The 17698-nt window shown below is 45.8% G+C and overlaps 1 protein-coding gene and 1 long non-coding RNA gene across 2 annotated transcripts in view; one reads left to right on the top strand and one right to left on the bottom strand.

Moving 5' to 3' along the window:
• Positions 1 to 17698, top strand: part of SFI1 (SFI1 centrin binding protein) — a 104841-nt gene that overhangs the window by 81505 nt on the left and 5638 nt on the right. The window contains exons 17-24 of the mRNA XM_086682034.1: positions 9027 to 9108; positions 9425 to 9603; positions 10371 to 10446; positions 10913 to 11008; positions 11407 to 11483; positions 12491 to 12593; positions 14442 to 14538; positions 17435 to 17595. Coding sequence (XP_086538160.1) covers positions 9027 to 9108; positions 9425 to 9603; positions 10371 to 10446; positions 10913 to 11008; positions 11407 to 11483; positions 12491 to 12593; positions 14442 to 14538; positions 17435 to 17595 — 871 coding nt within the window. The remainder of the gene's footprint in view (positions 1 to 9026; positions 9109 to 9424; positions 9604 to 10370; positions 10447 to 10912; positions 11009 to 11406; positions 11484 to 12490; positions 12594 to 14441; positions 14539 to 17434; positions 17596 to 17698) is intronic.
• On the bottom strand, positions 8727 to 12647 carry LOC147575397 (uncharacterized). The gene is made up of 2 exons (XR_015242350.1): positions 11413 to 12647; positions 8727 to 9592 (listed from the first exon to the last, which is right to left on the bottom strand). It is a non-coding gene; the product is annotated as an uncharacterized LOC147575397 (long non-coding RNA).

The following is a 17698-nucleotide window of genomic DNA, read 5'->3' as shown; positions in this document are numbered from 1 at the left end:
GTTAGTTTTGGATTGTTTACTATTTCTTTCTTTCTTGTTTTTGTTTTTGTTTTTTTTTTTTTTATGTTTATTTTTGAAAGAGAGCAAGCAGGAGAGGGGCAGAGACAGAGGGAGACAGAGGATCCTAAGCAGGCTCTGTGCTAAGAGCGGACAGCTGATGTGGGGCCCGAGCTCACGAACTGTGAGATCATGACCTGAGCCGAAGTAGGACACTCAACTGAGCCACTCAGGTGCCCTGGATTGTTTGCTGTTTCTGAGGCAAAATTAGGGATGAGCAGTGGGGTTCACTAGGGAGTACTGTTATGTGCGCCCTCAGGAATAAATGAAAACAGCAAAGCTTGTCTGGAGCATCATTGGTAAGGAAGAAATCACCACTCAGAGTAAAGAAGCCCTTGTGGCATTTTACAACTAACTGCTGCATACCTTGGGAGAAACCATTTCCTTGCAGCTGGCTTTATGAATTAACAGTATTTTTTTGATGAGCAAGCCTGTTTAATTTTGTTACAGTCCAGTTCATCAAATTTTTTCTTTTATAATTACTGATTTTTGGGTTTTCTCTAAAAAAATATTTACCTATACCCAAGATCTTAAAAGATATTTTCCTACATTTCCCCTGGAAGGTTTATAGTTTTAGCATTTCATGTAGGTCTGTGATCATCTTGAACTTTTTTCTGTATATGGTCTGAGGTAGGAGCCAAGAATTAACTTTTTTCTGTTTTTCAGGTTTTTCCAGTACTATCTGTTGAAAAGACTTTTCATTCCTGAATTGAATTACCTTGACACCTTTGTTGAAAATCAGTTTGCATCTATTTCTGGACTTTCTCTTCTGTTCCATTTATTTACTCATTTATCCTTATGCTGTTACCATACTGTCTTGATTATTGTATCTTTATAGCAAGTTTTGAAATCAGTTCTTCAATTTTATTTTTCCTGGGATTTTTTTTTGGGGGGGGATTGCACTGAATCTATATAGATCAATTTAGGAGAGATTGGACGTCTTAAACATATTGATACTTCCAATAAGTGAACATGAACGTCTCTATATAGCTTTGTTTTCTCAATGTTTTGTAACTTTGCATAGGAGTTTTGTATGTATATTATAAAATTTATTCCTAAATGCCTTTTTTATGATACTGTGAATAGAATAATTTTAAAAATTCATTTCCAATTGTTTGTCCTACAGTATAGAAATACAACTGATACCTTGTGCTTTGTGACCTTTCTAGATTCATTTACTGATTTGAGTCTGTTGTGAGATGAAGCCCCATGTCAGCTCTGTGCTGGGCATGGAGCCTGCTTAAGATTCTCTCTGTCTCCCTCTTTCTCCCTCTGCCCCTCTCTTCTTCTCTCTTTCTCTCTAAAAAATAAATAAAAGCCAGATACAACAGAACACATACTGTATGATCCCATTATATAAAGTCTTGTCTTATTGCACTAACTAGCATCTCCAGTGAAGTCTTGAGCAGAGGTAATGAGAGGATACATAATTGTCTTTTTCCTACCTTGGGAAAACAAAAACAGTTTTCACCATTGAGTATTTTTATAGATACCCTTTATTAGATTGACAGTGTTCCCTTTTGTTTGTTGAGAGTTTTTATTATGAATGGTGGTTAAATTTTTCCAGATGCTTTTTCTTTATTTATTGAGATGATCATATGGTTTTCCTGATTTCTATATTAAATCAACCCATATTCCTGAGATATAGAACCCCCTTAGCCATGATATATTATCTTTTCCACATGCTGTTGATTTTTTAAAAATATTGTAGGGGCGCCTGGGTGGCGCAGTCGGTTAAGCGTCCGACTTCAGCCAGGTCACGATCTCGCGGTCCGTGAGTTCGAGCCCCGCATCAGGCTCTGGGCTGATGGCTCAGAGCCTGGAGCCTGTTTCCGATTCTGTGTCTCCCTCTCTCTCTGCCCCTCCCCCGTTCATGCTCTGTTTCTCTCTGTCCCAAAAATAAATAAACGTTGAAAAAAAAAATTAAAAAAAATATATTGTAAAAGTTTTTGTTTATTTGTTTTGAGAGAGAGAGAGTTAGGGGGAGGGGGCACAGGGGGAGAGAGAGAGAGAGAGAGAGAGAGAGAGAATCCCAAGCAGGCTCCACATCCCAAGCAGGCTCCGCATCCCAAGCAGGCTCCGCATGCAGGGCTCAAACTCACAAGCCATGAGATCATGACCTGAGCCAAAATCAAGTGTCACATGCTTAACCAATTGAGCCACCCAGGTGTCCCTCACATGCTGTTGATTTTGGTCTGTTAATGTTTTATTTGAAAATTTTACATGTACTTTCATGAGGGATATTGGTCTGTAGTTTTCTTGTAATGTTTGTCTTTCTTATTTCTTTCAAATTTTTGTAGAATTTAATAGTGAAATTGTCTGGACCTAGAGTTTCCTTTATGGATATGTTTTTGGTTACAGATTTAATTTTGAAAATAGATACAGAGCTACTAAGTTTCTTTTCGTGTTAGTTTTGATGAGCTCTGTTTTTCAAGGAATTTTTCGTTCTATCCAAGGTGTCACATTTAGTGGCAGAAAGCTGTTCATAAAAGTGTCTTTTGACTCTTTTAATGTCTGTAGAATTAATGATGATACTATCCTGTTCATTCCTGATTTGGGTAATTTGTGTTTTTTCTCTTTTTTTCTTGATTAGTCTCACTAGGAATTATCAGGTTGTGGTTTTTTTTTTTTAACTTTTGCTTTACTGATTTTCTTATTGTATATTTTTCTTACGTTGATTCCAGCTCTTCATTTTGCTTCTCTTTCTACTTCAGATTTAATTTGCCCTCTTTTTTTTTTCTTAACCTTAAGATGGAAGCACAAATCACGGTTTTTGGTTTTTTTTTTTTTAATTTTATTTATTTTTTAGCAATCTCTACACCAGCATGGGGGCTCGAACTTATAGCCCCAAGATCAAGAATCGCATGCTCCGTCAACGTGAGCCAGCCATTCACCCCCACCTTTTCTTTTTGTTGTTGTTCGATTATCCATTTTAAATGTTCAAATAGGAATTTTCAATTTCAATAGGAATGTTCAAATAGGAATTTTCTTGATATATTGTGTTTTTTTTTGTTTTTGTTTTTGTTTATTTTTGAGGGGGGGAAGCACAAGTGGGAGAGGGGCACAGAGAGGGAGACTCGGAATCCAAAGCAGGATCAGAGCCCAATGTGGGGCTTGAACCCACAAACCCCGAGATCATGACCTGAGTCACAGTTGGACGCTTAACCAACTAAGCCACCCAGGTACCCCGATATACTATTGTTTTTAATTATTAATTTAATTCCATTGTGGTAGAGAACATACCTTGTATAACTTCAGTTTTTGACTGTTTTGACATGTTTTATGGTCGCATATGTTTGGTCTCTTTTGGTGAACTTTTGTTTTTTCCCATGTGCACTTTAAAAGAATGTTTATACTACAGTTGTTGGGTATAGTATTCTATAAATATCTATTAGGATGATTTGGTTGGTAATCATCTTCAAATTTTTATATCCTTACAGGTGTTTTGTTTGTCTACTTGTTCTCTCAATTACTACAGAGGAGTGTTAAACATCTCTAGCTATGGGATGTCTGGGTGGCTCAGCTGGTTAAGCATCTGACTCTTGATTTCAGCTCAGGTCGTGATCTCACGGTCATATACGATCAAGCCCCGTGTCAGGCTTTGTGCTGGGCATGGAGCCTCCTTGGGATTCTGTCTCTCCCTCTCCTTCTGCCCCTCTCCCACTTGTGTGAGCATGCTCTCTCTCTCTCTCTCTTTCTCTAAAGAAAAAAAAAATCTCTAGTTATGATTATGGATTTGTCTATTTCTCCTGGTAATACTAACAGTTTTGCTTCATGTTTTTGGAAGCTCTGTTATTTGGTCCATGTATAGTTATGATTGTTATGTTTTCCTCATGAATTGCCCTTGTATCATTTTGCAATGAACCTCCTTATTTTTGGTACTAGTTCTTTTCTCAAAGTCTACTTTGACTTAAAATATTCTCACCAGCTTTTTTTATATTTACAGTTTACATGGTTTACCCTTCCTACTCTTACTTTCAGTTTATCTGTTTGTCTTCCTATTTAATAAAGCATGTCTCCTGTAAACAGCATATAGTTGAAGTTAATTTTTTATCCAGTCTGACAATTTCTGCTTTTTAATTAGTGTGTGGTTCATTTATATTTAATGTAATTGTTGATATGGTTGGGCTGGAGCCTATGTCCGGTTTTTGTTTCTCTGTTCCTTCTTTTCTGCCTTATTCATTAAAAAAAAAAATTTAATTGTTCATTTAAATGAAAATTTTTAATTGTTCATTTAAGTGGACAATTTTAATTGTTCATTTAAATTTTAATTTACATTAAAAGTAAATTAAAATTTACATTTTCTTTCCTATATTGACTCTTTAGCTCTATACCTTTTGTATTTTTAAAATTGTCTTTCTAGGGATGCCTGGGTGGCTCAATTGGTTGAGTGGCTGACTCTTGATATTGGTTCAGGTCATGATCTCACAGTTTTATGGGTTTGGGCCTTGTGGTGGGCTCCGTGCTGACAGCACAGAGCCTGCTTGGAATCCTCTTTTTCTCTCTGCCCCTCTCTTGCTCATACATTGTCCCGCATGCGCTCTCTCTCTCTCTCAAAATAAATAAACTTAAAAAAAATAAAAAATAAAATTGTCATTCCAGGAATTATAATATGCATCGTTAATTTATTACCTATTTAGTTCTATCATACCACTTCATGTTAAGTGTAAGAATATAAAAACAGTAGAATTCCTTTCCTCTCTATCCTTGATGGTATTTGTTGTCCTACATTTTACCCATGTAATGTTACTATTTTTGCTTTAAACAGAATTCTTTTTAAACATTAACAGGAGAAAAAAGACAGTCTTTTATACGTACTCACATATTTTCCATATTTAATATTCTTTGTTTCTTCCTATAAATCTGAGTTTTCATCTGTATGCTTTCATCTTTTCAGCCTGAAGAAGATCCTTTAGCATTTTTATAGTAGAAGTCAGCTGGAGATGAATTATCTCTGCTTTTGTTGATGGTTCTTTCACTCTCACTCTCATTTTTAAAGGACCTTTTCCTGGCAGTGCCTGGGTGGCTCAGTCCATTAAGTGTCCAACTCTTAGTTTCAGCTCAGGCCACGGTGTCCCAGTTCCTGGGTTTGAGCCCCGTGTCAGGCTCCATGCTAACAATACAGAGCCTGCTTGGATTCTCTCTCTTTGCCCCTCCCCTGCTCATGCTCTCTCTTGCTTACTCACTCTGTCTCAAAATAAATAAATAAACTTAAAAAAAAACAAAAAAGGACCTTTTCCTAGATATGGAACAATGAGTTGATTTCTCCACCCCTCACTCCTGAGTTATTTATTTACTTAAAAAAATTTTTTTTAATGTTTATTTATTTCTGAGACAGAGAGCATGAGTGGGGGAGGGGCAGAGAGAGAGGGAGACACAGAATCAGAGGCAGGCTCCAGGCTCTGAGCTGTCAGCACAGAGCCTGACGCGGGGCTTGAACTCACAAACCATGAGATCATGACCTGAGCTGAAGTTGGTCGCTCAATCGACTGAGCCACCCAGGAGCCCCCCAAGTCTTTTAAAGACATCTTCCCTTGTCTTCTGGCCTCCATTATTTATGTTGTAAAGTCACCCATCATTTGTATTGTTCTTCCCCTGGATGTAATCTGTCTCTCTTCCTTTGCCTTTAAGATGTTTTTATTAAGCTTTGGTTTTCAACAGTTTGGAGTGTGATATGTTTTAAGTGTAGTTTTCTTGTGTTTATCCTGCTTGGGGTTAGTTGAGCTAACTTGAATCTGAGGTGTTTCCCCCTCCACCACCACCACCACCAAATTTGGGAAGTCTTTTACCATTATTTCTTTAAATAATTTATCTATCCTATATCCTTTCTTCCCTCTTTCTATGACTCTATAATTACACAATGTTAGACTATGTGATGTTGTCCCACAGGTCACTGAGGCTCTGTTTGTTTTTTTTTTCTTTTTCTCTCTTTTTCAGATTGGGTACTTTCTATTGATCTTCCAATAGAAAGTCTTTAGTGGTCTCTTTTCCTTCACTTTCTCATTTGTAGCTCATCCAGTGGTTTTTCTCCTTCAGATATGGTACTTTTCAGGTCTAGAATTTTCTTTCTTCCTTTCTTTTTTCCCAATTCTGGTAAAACATAACATAAAACTTACCATATTGGTAATTTTTAAGTACACAATTCAGTGGCATTAAGCACATTTGCGATATTATGTAGCCATCACCACTATCCATTTCCAGAGCATTTTCATCATCCCAGACAAATTCTGTATCCATTAAAAATTAACTTCCCATTTCCATCTACTCCTAGCCCCTGGGAACCTCTCATCTACTTTCTGTCTCTGAATTTGCCTATTCTAAGTATCTCATTTACATGGAATTGTGTAATAGTAAACCTTTTGTGTCTGGCTTACTTTACTTAGCATAATGTTTTCAAGGTTTATCCGTGTCGTAACATGTATAAGAATTTCATTCCTTTTTATGGTTGAATAATGTTCCATTGTATATACCACAGTTTGTGTATGCATCCGTATGTTCATAGACAGTTGGATTATTTCTACCTTTTAGCTATTGTGGATAATGCTGCTGTGAGCATTGTTGTACATACATATGTTTGGGTCCCTGCTTTTAGTTCTTTTGGTTTTATATACCTGGAAGTGGAATGCACCAAATCATATGGTAATTCTACATTTACTTTTTGAGGAGCCACCACAGCATTTGGTTCTTTTTTGTACTTTCTATTTTTCTGTCAAGATTCCTTGTCTGTTAACTAATTTTGTTCATCTCTTAAGTACACAAACTTGGGGCACCTGTGTGGCTCAGTCATTTGGGTTTCAGACTCTTGATTTTGGCTCAGGTCATGATCTCCCAGTTCGTGAGTTCAAGCCCCGCATTGGGCTCTGTGCTGACAGTGAGGAGCCGGCTTGGGATTCTCTCTTTCCTTCTCTCTCTGCCCCTCTCCTGCTCTCATTCTTTCTCTCTCAAAATAAATAAATAAAACTTTTTTTAAAAAGTACACAAACTTATTTATAATAACTTTTTAAGTGTTTGCTGATAGCAACATTTGGGTCATTGTCTTGTTGACAGCTATTTTTCCTTTAAAGGGTTTGCATTTTATTCTGGCAGGCAATAGTTGCTGTTTCTTCTGGTGGTTCCTGTTGATCGTATAAAGTATGATTCTGTTCTTCATTTGTGTGGGTCTGTGTGTGTGTGTGTGTGTGTGTGTGTGTGTGTAAGATTTTATTTATTTTTTTTAATTTTTTTTGTTAACGTTTATTTATTTTTGAGACAGAGAGAGACAGAGCATGAACAGGGGAGGGTCAGAGAGAGGGAGACACAGAATCCGAAACAGGCTCCAGGCTCTGAGCTGTCAGCACAGAGCCCGACGCGGGGCTCAAACTCATGGACCGCGAGATCATGACCTGAGCCGAAGTCGGAACGTCCAACCAACTGAGCCACCCAGGCGCCCCAAGATTTTATTTTTTAAGTAATGTCTATACCCAGCATGGTACTTGAACTTACCACACTGAGATCAAGAGTTGCATGTTCTATCAACCGAGCCAGCCAGGCACCTCATGTGGAAGCTCTTTAAATGTTGTCTTCAGTGTTAGAGCATAGCTCTTGTTACTGAGGCTTAGCCTTTCTGAATTCTGATGTTCTCAGCAAAGTCTCTCCATTCAGGCTGGGTCAGAACTCCATCTCCCAGCCCTTTCCAACCTCTGGTCATCTCCATCCAGCTGTCAGCCCTGATATCAGCTATCAGCCTCACAGAGCCTGCCTGTACAGTGTTATATGTAGATGGAGCAGACTCACATGGAAGTTTGGGTGTTCCCCTTATGGAGTGTGCAAGGTGTCTGTGAGCATGCCTCTGGGGCAGGGCGAGTTCTCTACCTGCCCAGGTTCAGGAAGGCCACATGTGTCCATACAGTCTTTCACCTGCAGTTTTGAACTCTAGTCTCTGCCTCAACTCTGTGAAACTGTCCTCTGCTTGGATTCCCTCCCCCTGCCCCCATGGTTCAGAACATGCCCTCGGGCAGAAAGTCTGGGCAGCCAGAGAGCTCACCTTACTTGTTTCTGGTCTCTAAGTATCACAGTCTGTGTTGCCTGCTGTCCAGGGCTGAAAACAGTTGCATTATATATTTTGTTCCATGGTTTTACCAATGCACAGCTCCTAGTGGCCATTGACCAGTTGTCCCAGTACTGCTTTTGCAGGATTTGACGTCATTATGGTGAGTAGGGAGTCCTAGGCAGAGGTGACGAAGCAGTGGTTCTCAAACCTGTCTCCTTGTCTGTCTCACTTGGAACACTTGTTTTAAACATCATTTCTAGGGGCCCACTTCAGACCTACCATTTCCTGGGGCCACAGTAATTCCCGGAGGCCTGGAATCTGTTTTCAACCACTTCCCACAGGGATTTATGTAGCAGCAACCTGGCTGGTCAGAATGAACTAGAAAGGCTTTCACTCATGATCATTGAGCACTGTTAGTAATGCAGTGTGGAACTGAACTGATGAAGAGACAGGGTCTCAAAGTCAGTCTTTTTCGTACTGTGTGAATGCTTCGCTGACACCAGAAATCACTTGGAGAGTATTGGGTTGTCTGTGGGGCTTTTTGGTTACTGTTGTTTGCTTTCCTGGTCTTTCTCTTTCCTTCCCCCCCATATCAACTTATTCATCTTTTTTTTTAATGTTTATTTATTTATTTTTGAGAGAGAGAGAGAGACAGAGCACGAGCAGGGGAAGGGCAGAGAGAAAGGGAGACACAGAATCTGAAGTAGGCTCCAGGCTCCAAGCTGTCAGCACAGAGCCTGACTTGGGGCTCGAACCCACGAACCATGAGATCATGACCTGAGCCAAAGTCAGATGCTCAACCAACTGAGCCACCCAGGCGTGCCATCAACTTATTCAGTAGCATAAGAGGAAAAATCCAATTATTTGGAACTTCTCATTCTTTTTTGTAGTTGCTTTGTTTTAAGTCCATTATTATGATGATGATGTTTGCCATTTTTAGGGAAATGTTGGAGAGGAAAGTATTTGCTGTGTGGTGGCAGAAGATGTTTCAGCATCGAGAAAACCGCCTGGCAGAGAGAATGGTAAGTGGCCATCCCTGAGGAGGCAGGACCTGTTTCAAGTCTTTGCACGTGCTGCCTCTTCTGCTCTGGATGTTGCCTGGAACCCAGACCCACACTGAGGGGTGTTCTGCCTGTGACCAGGACTCATGAGACAGGGCACGGCGTGGAGTGCCTATTGACTTTGTCAGCAGAGTCTATATGTGGCTTCTAGGCCAGGGCAGCTTGTTAAAGCCCATTTCTTTGGCCTTGGTCATTATTTTTGGCCTGTAGATTCTTCTTGGCTCCTGTACCCATGCTACCTGACCCGCTCTGTTCTTTCCCTGCTGTCCTGCCCCAGGCCATCCTTCATTCAGAGCGGCAGCTTCTGCGAAGGTCCTGGTCCACATGGCACCAACAGGCAGCAGCTTGTCACCAGGAGCGGCAGCGGCAAGCAGTGGCCTGTGCCCACCACCACCACAGACAGCTCAGGAAGGCTTTCTGCATCTGGAGGGAGAGTGCCCGAGGGCTGAGAACAGAGTGAGGGGCTGCTTCTGGCCCAGACGCTCTGCCATCTCAGGCCAGCTTTGACCATAGTGGCAGTGCCATCAGCTCTGAATGCCCATCGGAGAGTCCTGTTAGCCTAGACTCTGGTTTTAAGTTCCAGAAATTCTACCTGATACAGTCTATGCAAAACCATGGCTCAAGTGAAAGTATCCTGGGGTACCTCCTGGGGCTCCCAGCCTCAGGAACTCAACTAGGGACAGACATGCTCCATGGATCTGAGGTCCTATCCATTGGATGCATCCTACTCACTGGTTGGGGTCCATTCAAAGTGACAGTGGCCAGGGACTAGACTGATGAGCCCATTTCAGGGTAGCTGACCTCCCCCAGGACCAGCGGCTACAGCCTGGGGACAGGTTGTGGCAGTTTTTACCACACTGTGTGGTCAGAGAGAGCTGGGGCAGACAACCCACATGGATACTGCAGACACTGTCCTGCTTTGATGCCTTTCTGCACCCACTTTGTGCTGTGAGGATCTCCCCCACTCTCAAATTCTGGCCACATTTAACCTCCTAAGTTGCCTGCACATGAACGTGCTTCACTGGTACTTGAGCCCTTTAGTTGTATGCAAAAATTTGACTAGGTGCTCACTTTCCTGAGGTGAGAGCCCACATCCTTTGGCAGCTCTTCAGAGAAGGTCTTGGTCCCCTTCTCCTCCAATTTAAGAACCACTAGGTAGGGGCCAGGGACCGTGAGTGGTGCCCAGGTCCAGGCTGCCATGCTGACTCCAACCCTCCCCATAGGAAGATGGGCCTAATGCTGGCTGCAGAATTCCACTCGGTACGGCTCCTCCACTGGGCCTGGAACAGGTGGAGGGAGGTAAGGCTTTGGCATAGACGCCCCCGCATGTGGTTGTGGCCAGGCAGAGCTGTGTGTCAGCATGACTCAGAGCGGACATATGGCTTCTCTACAGCCTCTCGGCAAGCACCTGCCTCTGAGCATGGGGGAGAGGCCGGGCAGCAGAGGAGGAAACGCTAACCTGGTTTCGTGAGATGATTGGCTCAAAGTCCCTAATATTCTTTTAGGTTCTTGCCTGAACCCACTGAACATAAAATTCCTGGTCTAACCATTTATAAGCATCCTACTTGGGGTAAAAAGTGTTTAGACCATCACCATTGCTTGAGCATTTACCCTGAGTCAGGCACTTGCCCCACCTGATCCTCACAAAGCCCCCAAAAGATATCTATTCAGAGATGAGGACTCAGGCCCGAGTACCCAGGCTGGGTGTAAGACAGAGGCACAGCTGGGCCACAGCTGGGCCCCTGGCCCTTCTTTCTGTCCACAGTGCCTGACCCTGCACGATGCCGAGCAGCGGGAGCTGACGCGCGCCAACCTGCATCACCGGCACACGTTGCTGCACAGGGCGCTGCACGCCTGGGGGGTAGGGGCTGCTGCTTTCCTCCATGTCCCGCCTCGCCGAGGGGGTGGGGGTTGCTGGAGACTTGGCTTCCCTTCCTTGTTCTCCCTGCCCCTGCTGGAGCGAGTAATTCCACAAGCCTCACAAAGAGCAAGGTACCTGGGCTGTGGGTCTTACAACCACAGGGCTGAGCTCTTTGATCCTCCCTCAGCAAAGTAAAAACAAGTGCTGCTGGAGGTACCAGCCTTACCGTCCAAGTGGCCTATTGTCCGGGCACTCTTCTGACCTTGGGACTCTGGGCTCTTGGCCTCTGCCCCCTCTGTGGTGAGTGCTCTGGGCATCACAGCACCTGTGAGGCCTGCCTAGATATAGGGAGTGGTGTGGGCCCACAGCTGGCTCCTAGTCCTCTTGGTCTCCCACAGACTTACCAGAGCCAGGTGCAGAGCATCCTACGGGAGGTGGCGGCCAGGGAGAGCCAGCACAAGAGGCAGCTGCTATGGTGAGTCTCTCGGCATCTCTGGGCCCAGCCCGAGGAATGGGGCGCAGACTCCAGAGCCGGGCCGGACGCTCACAGCGTGGCTTTGGCGTTTCCACAGCAAGCACCCCATTCATTGGTTCATCTCCTGTCTCGAATTCCTACTATGTGCAGAGTGGGGTCTCGAGGAGGCAGCCGTCACTTGGACATTTGCGAGAACTCCCACTTGTCTTGCTCCTCTCAACACGGCTCCCTCCCCTGCAAGATTGAGCACCTCCTGCTCCAGGGCTGCAGTGGCTCCCTTGGACTCAGCCCCGCCTCACCTGCCTTCCCGCTTGGTCCTCCAGGCCTTTCACTGATTCCAGAGGCATCTCTCACACCCTTCAGTCACTTGCTCTCTCAGCTCCAGCTCTGTCATGAGTCCACCCTCCAGCTCTTGCTAAACCAGGCTGTATACTCACTGCTTCCTGGCAGACCTCCCTCATTCTGCTCTTTATTTTCCTTCCTCTGGATTTGTTCAGCATATCATATTCCAGACTGCTTGTTGGTGGTGGGTCTTGTGGACTTAACATCTCCACCCTCCAGGGAAGTGCCCGTCCAGCTCTTTAGACAGAATGAGGAAGAGGGAGTCCCTGAACTAACTCAGCAGCATGCATGGTGATGGGGCTCCAGTGCCCTTATGCCATCTCTATCTGTGCCTCTCTTATGGCATGACTCAACTACACTGTCACCGTTCTGTGTGCCCTGCAGCACATTAACGTGTGTGGATGTCGTATTTGGTCTTGTTCACCATGGTGCCCCCAGTGCTCCCCCAGTGCCTGGCACAGGGCAGGTGCTCACCGGCCATGTGTTGAGTGTCTGTGTCAGCATAAACATGGCTGCCAGTGAGACCAATACTGTTAGGGACAAGGCGTCCAAGGTACCTTGTACCTCGACTGAGGAATGAGTGGAAGAACCAGAAACGGCTCACAGAAACCTTGTACTGTCTCCACACTGGTGTCACCCCCATCTCCCCGGCCTGTGTCCTACAGGAATGTGTTCCATCGTTGGAGAGAGAACACCATGGCCCGTGTGAATGAAGCAAAGAAAACCTCCCAAGCAAGTGCTCACTATAGGCGGACCTTGTGTTCCAAGGTGAGGCATGAGGAGACCAGCTGGTCACCCAGGAGGGTTTGGAACTGTGCTTCTGCGAGGGGGTAGCACCAAAGATTTGCACTGAACGTGGAACCTGGGAAATGGGCTAACACCCTCCTCTATGCATACATAACAGCTGTGTGAGCATTTAATTGGGTTTTATTTATTAATTTTTTTTTTACTGAATTAATAACCAATATCCATTAAAACAAAAACATAGTGAGCAAACTGGTTCTTACCAGAACCAGTATTTCCTACACATGTGGAATTTTCCACTGGGACAAACTAAGCATGCTTCTGTCTTTTTATCAGAAGAGGTTGCTCACTCATTGTGGCTGGTTTTGTGGCTGCAGAGGCTTTCTGGAAAGCATAGAGCACCCCAGGAATGTGAGATTGTTGGTCATCATCCGTGGGAAGTGGCCCCCAAATGCTATGTGTGGGGCCTGTCCCCCGTGCTAGAGGAGGGAGGGCATGCCAGGATGCAGCTGTAGGAAGAAGGCATGTTACAGATGGGGAGGAATGACAGAAGTGGTCCCTGGACTTGGGGATGTTTTAGAAAAAAGCAGTTTGCCAGGAACCCAGAACAGCAGTGGTTCACCTGCTTGAAGGCTAGGAGGCACTGGTACTGGTCCTGACAACTCTGAAGCCTCCAGAGGATGAAGAGTAACACAAAGTCAAGGCCCAATCTGTTGTCAGAAAAGCTCCAAGGCCAGCCCTGGAAGGAGGGTCAGGACTCTGCTTCAGGGCATGGAAGGGAGAAGGCCTTTTTGCGGGGAATGGCATTCATGCCTGGGCAGCAAGTGTCCCCTGGCTGCTTGACTTCTTTGTAAAGTGTTCTGTTAGTGTGATTTCGTGTGTGTCTCAGTGTGAAAGATTTGCATGCAGGGGCACCTGGGTGGCTTAGCTGGTTGAGTGTCTGACTTTTGATTTTGGCATAGGTCACAGTTCATGAGATTGAGCCCCATGTTGGCTTCTGTGCTGACAGCATGGAGCCTGCTTGGGATGCTCTCTTGCGCGCGCTCTCTCTCTCTCTTACCCCTCCCCCATTCGTGCTCTGGTGCATGCTCTCTCTTTCAAAAATAAACTTAGGGCACCTGGGTGGCTCAGTTGGTTAATCGTCTGACTCGATTTTGGCTCAAGTCATGATCTCACTGTTTGTGGGTTCAAGCCCCACATCGGGCTCTGCACTGACAGTGCAGAGCCCACTTGGGATTCTCTTTCTCTCCCTCTCTCTCTGCCCCTCCCCTGGTTGTGCACTCGCTCGTGCTCTCTCTCTCTCCCTCTCTGTCTCTCAAATAACTAGGGGTGCCTGGGTGGCTCAGTTGGTTAAGCATCCGACTTTGGCTCAGGTCACGATCTCACGGTTTGTGAGCTCAAGCCCTGCGTTGGGCTCTGTGCTGACAGCTCAGAGCCAGGAGCCTGCTTCGGATTCTGTGTCTCCCCCTCTCTCTCTGCCCCTTCCCTGCTCATGCTCTGTCTCTCAAAAATAAATAAACATTAAAAAAAATTCAAAATAAATAACTAAACTTAAAAAAACTTGCATGCATATAACATATAGCTTCATTTAACAAGTAATAATAGAACAAAAACCCACATAATGACTTTTTGATGGCCGGTAGGAAGTTTAAGTTCTTCTATAGAATAGTCCCATCACCTGAGATACTGGGCTTCCTGTGGGGACTGGGGGTTTGGTCATTGCCTGTGTGGCTGGCTGGCGTTTCCCAAAACATGCATGTGTGCCGTGTTCCCAACTGGGCTTATTCCATGAGGAGCTGCCAGCACAGCTGGGGTGTCCTGGGAAGTCAGGATGTGCCATGATCACATCTCTGCTCTTCATCTGCCCCTTAGGTCCTGGTCCAGTGGCGGGAGGCTGCATCAGTGCAGATATACTACCGACAGCAGGAGGACTATGCCATTAAGGAGGCCCAGAAGGTGCTGGATAGGGGTGAGCAGAGTTCCTGGAAGCTGGGGAGAGGATTGTGAAGGACACAGAACTGTCTTGTGTTCCATTTGCTTCCCCTCAGTCTTTGTATTCTTCTCCTGTAGGTGTGTTTCCTGATGCTAAAGTACCTTAGGCTAGGAAGTTTAAAACATCAGAAAATTGTTCTCTCAGTGTTCTGGAGGCCCGATCCGAAATCAGGGTATTGGCAGGGCCATGATTCCTGTGAAGGCTGGAAGGGAAAGTCCTTCCTGGCCTCTTCCAGCCTCTGATAGCCCCAGTGGTCCTTGGTGTTTGTGGCTTATAGACTCATTACTCCAGCCTCAGCCTCTGTGTGCACAAGGCTCTCTCCCCTGTGTCTCTTCTTAGAAGGACACCAATCCTACTGTATCAAGAGGTCCACTCTACTACAGGATGGGGTCAGTTAATTGTGCTGACCCCCTTGCTAAATAATACACCAACCCTGAGGTTCCAGGATGAACATAAACGTGGGAAGGGGTAACTGTTCAACCTAGTACATCATAGCATTCTGTTCCCAACCAATCCCAGCTAAACACTTTGTGTTCATTTTTTTTAATGTTTATTTTTGAGAGAAAGAGAGTGTTTGTGGGGGTGGGCAGAGAGGGAGAGAGAGAATCCCAAGGAAGCTCTGAGCTGTCAGCGAAGAGCCTGACGCAGGAGTCGAACTCACAAACCATGAGATCATAAACCGAGATCAGATGCTTAACTAACTGAGCCACTCTGGTGTCCCAACCAGTTTATGTTCAAATGCAAGACCAAGGCTTAAAATCTAATTCTTTTTTTTTTTAAGTTTATTATTTATTTTGAGAGAGGGAGGGGGAGAGGGGAGGAGGAGCAGAGAAAGAGGGAGAGTGAGAGAATCCCAAGCAGGCTCCACATTGTCAGTACAGAGCCCAACGCAGGGCTCAAACTCACGAACCATGAGATCCTGACCTGAGCTGAAATCAAGAGTTGGATGCTTAACTGACTGAGCCATCCAGGTACCCAAAAATCTAATTCTTAAAGAGGGGTCAAAGGTGGGGTGGTTTCAATTGGAAAGTCGTTCCAGGGGCTGGCTGCTTCTCAGGTCAGCCCCATCACATAGGATCCTGCTTCCTTGTATGTTTAGGGAGCAGTGGCCTTGGGCAGTCTGAATACCTTCTATAAAAAGCCTGGAGTAGATGGTCCAGACAGGAGCAGAGATGAGATGCAGGGAAACTGAGATCCATGTCCCTGAAGTGGGGTATCCAGCACTCTGAGGGGAAAACCAGTGCTTAGAGTAAATGAAGATACAACTGGAAGTGAAAACAAATGGAAATGGTTTAAATCAGACCATAGGGAAAACAGATCAAGTTGTTAGTTTGCTCCAGGACAAAAATTGATCAACTTTGGTTGGGTCTGACTTTGGTTGTGTTGATAAACACAGATCTCTGCTTTCCTCTGGCCAGAACCCTGGGGTCAAACATCCCACACCTGCTCCACCCCTAATGTGCTTCTCTACGTCCTCACGCTGCCCTTCACCCCAGAAACCAGTGCTGCGTTTCCAGTTCACTCCAAAAAAGAAGCTGAGGGGCTCAGCTCATCCCTTGGCCTCTATTTGGACAGAGCTTTGGCATCAAGGGCTGCAGAGGCCTTGTCAGTGCCAGTGTGGGTCAGGCATCCACACTCGGCCCAGGTGGTCACGGTGGGTGTTAGAGGTGACAGGCGTGGGGTGCAGCCTGAAGCTGCTTCTCTGCAGGGCCAAGGGGCAGGCAGTTTCCGTAGAAGGGAGTGACACCGTGTGGTGGGCCCTGCGTGGGGCCATTACAGGTGGTACAAAGGATTTGGGAGGCCACGTGACAAGACGCTGTGCTCTCAGCAAACTGCAGATGCACACAGTACCTGTGGAACCATTTTTGGGCTTAGTTAAGGCCTCGGGTCTCAGGCACACCTTGGCAGCCCAAGGATGGGGCCCAGTGCTGGGGAAGGATGAACTCAGGGCAAGGCATCATAAAACACATTCAACAGAATGCCTAGTACAGGCGGGGTCAGATGCTGGCTGTGTGACCTCGCCAAGTATTCTTTGAGCCTCAGTTTCTCCATCTGTAAAATGGGAGTAATAGTACCTGCCTCTTGGGGTGGTCCTGTGGGTTCAGTGAGACACAATAGGCACACTTGAAGCAGTACCCAGCACGTATCAGCACTTGGTACTAATGCTCACCTCCAGGCGTGTGAATCCTCCTTCCCTGCCCTCTCCAGCAAGTCCCAGAGGACACCCCATCTTGGCATCAGTTTCCTGGTACCAACCCTCTTCTGTTGTCTCTAAAAGAAACTTCTCTCAGGGCCTAAGAAAAGGGAAAAACCTGAAAGAAAAAAATAAAAACAAAAAACAGAAGAAAGTGCTTGCTCCCTCAAGGGAGAATCTGGTGACATAAACAGAATGCATTATGTAGCCTCTGCCTGCCTGCAGTGCCCACAGTGGCAGAGGACATGGCCCAGCAGACACTGTGCCTGGCTTGAGCTGCCTGGACCAAGCCTTTGTTTCCTCCCGGGCAAAATCGAGTCATGGCGCCCCACTCCCTCAGACCGAGGCAAAGGTCTTATCCACACCCCCGGCAGCATCCTGAGGACACTCCGCAGGGGTGCTGCAGACCCGTGGCTGCTGTGGACAGGCTGGTGGCTCTGGAAGGCCCTTGCAGTAAACAGCAGACCTGGTTCCGGCCTCCAGGGTGCTCACAGCCACTGAAGGTGGCCAGAGCTGTCCTCAGAGTGGCCACTGTCTGCATGTGGAGGTTTTACGGAGTGCAGCTGACGCCCCAGTTCCACCCCCACACGACCTTTTCTGCTCTCTGAATTTCCACCATTGCAGAGTTGTCCGTAGAAACCCTCCAAAAGAGCAAACTCTGACTCAGATCTGCCTTAGGATGTCTCAGGACCTGGTTTCAGCGCTGGCGGGACCGAGGCCAGAGGGCAGCCCAGCGGAGAGCCCAGCTCGAGAGGGCAGCTGGGCATCACCACCGGTGGCTGCTGCTGCAGGCCATGGCCCAGTGGAAGGTGCACCATCTGGGCTGTGTCAGGAAGCGGGTGAGGCAGGCGGCAGCTCCCCACGTGCCGCTGTACAGAGGGGGTGCTTCAGGCTGGGAGACGACCATCTGGGGAAAAGGAGGGCCTTTCTGTAGAACCCACG

Source organism: Puma concolor, chromosome D3 (genome assembly GCF_028749965.1).
Source record: "Puma concolor isolate L17-30 chromosome D3, mPumCon1.1.hap2, whole genome shotgun sequence".
Lineage (NCBI taxonomy): Eukaryota > Metazoa > Chordata > Mammalia > Carnivora > Felidae > Puma > Puma concolor.
The sequence above is the reverse complement of the archived record's forward strand: the minus strand, read 5'-3'. Positions and strand labels throughout refer to the sequence as shown.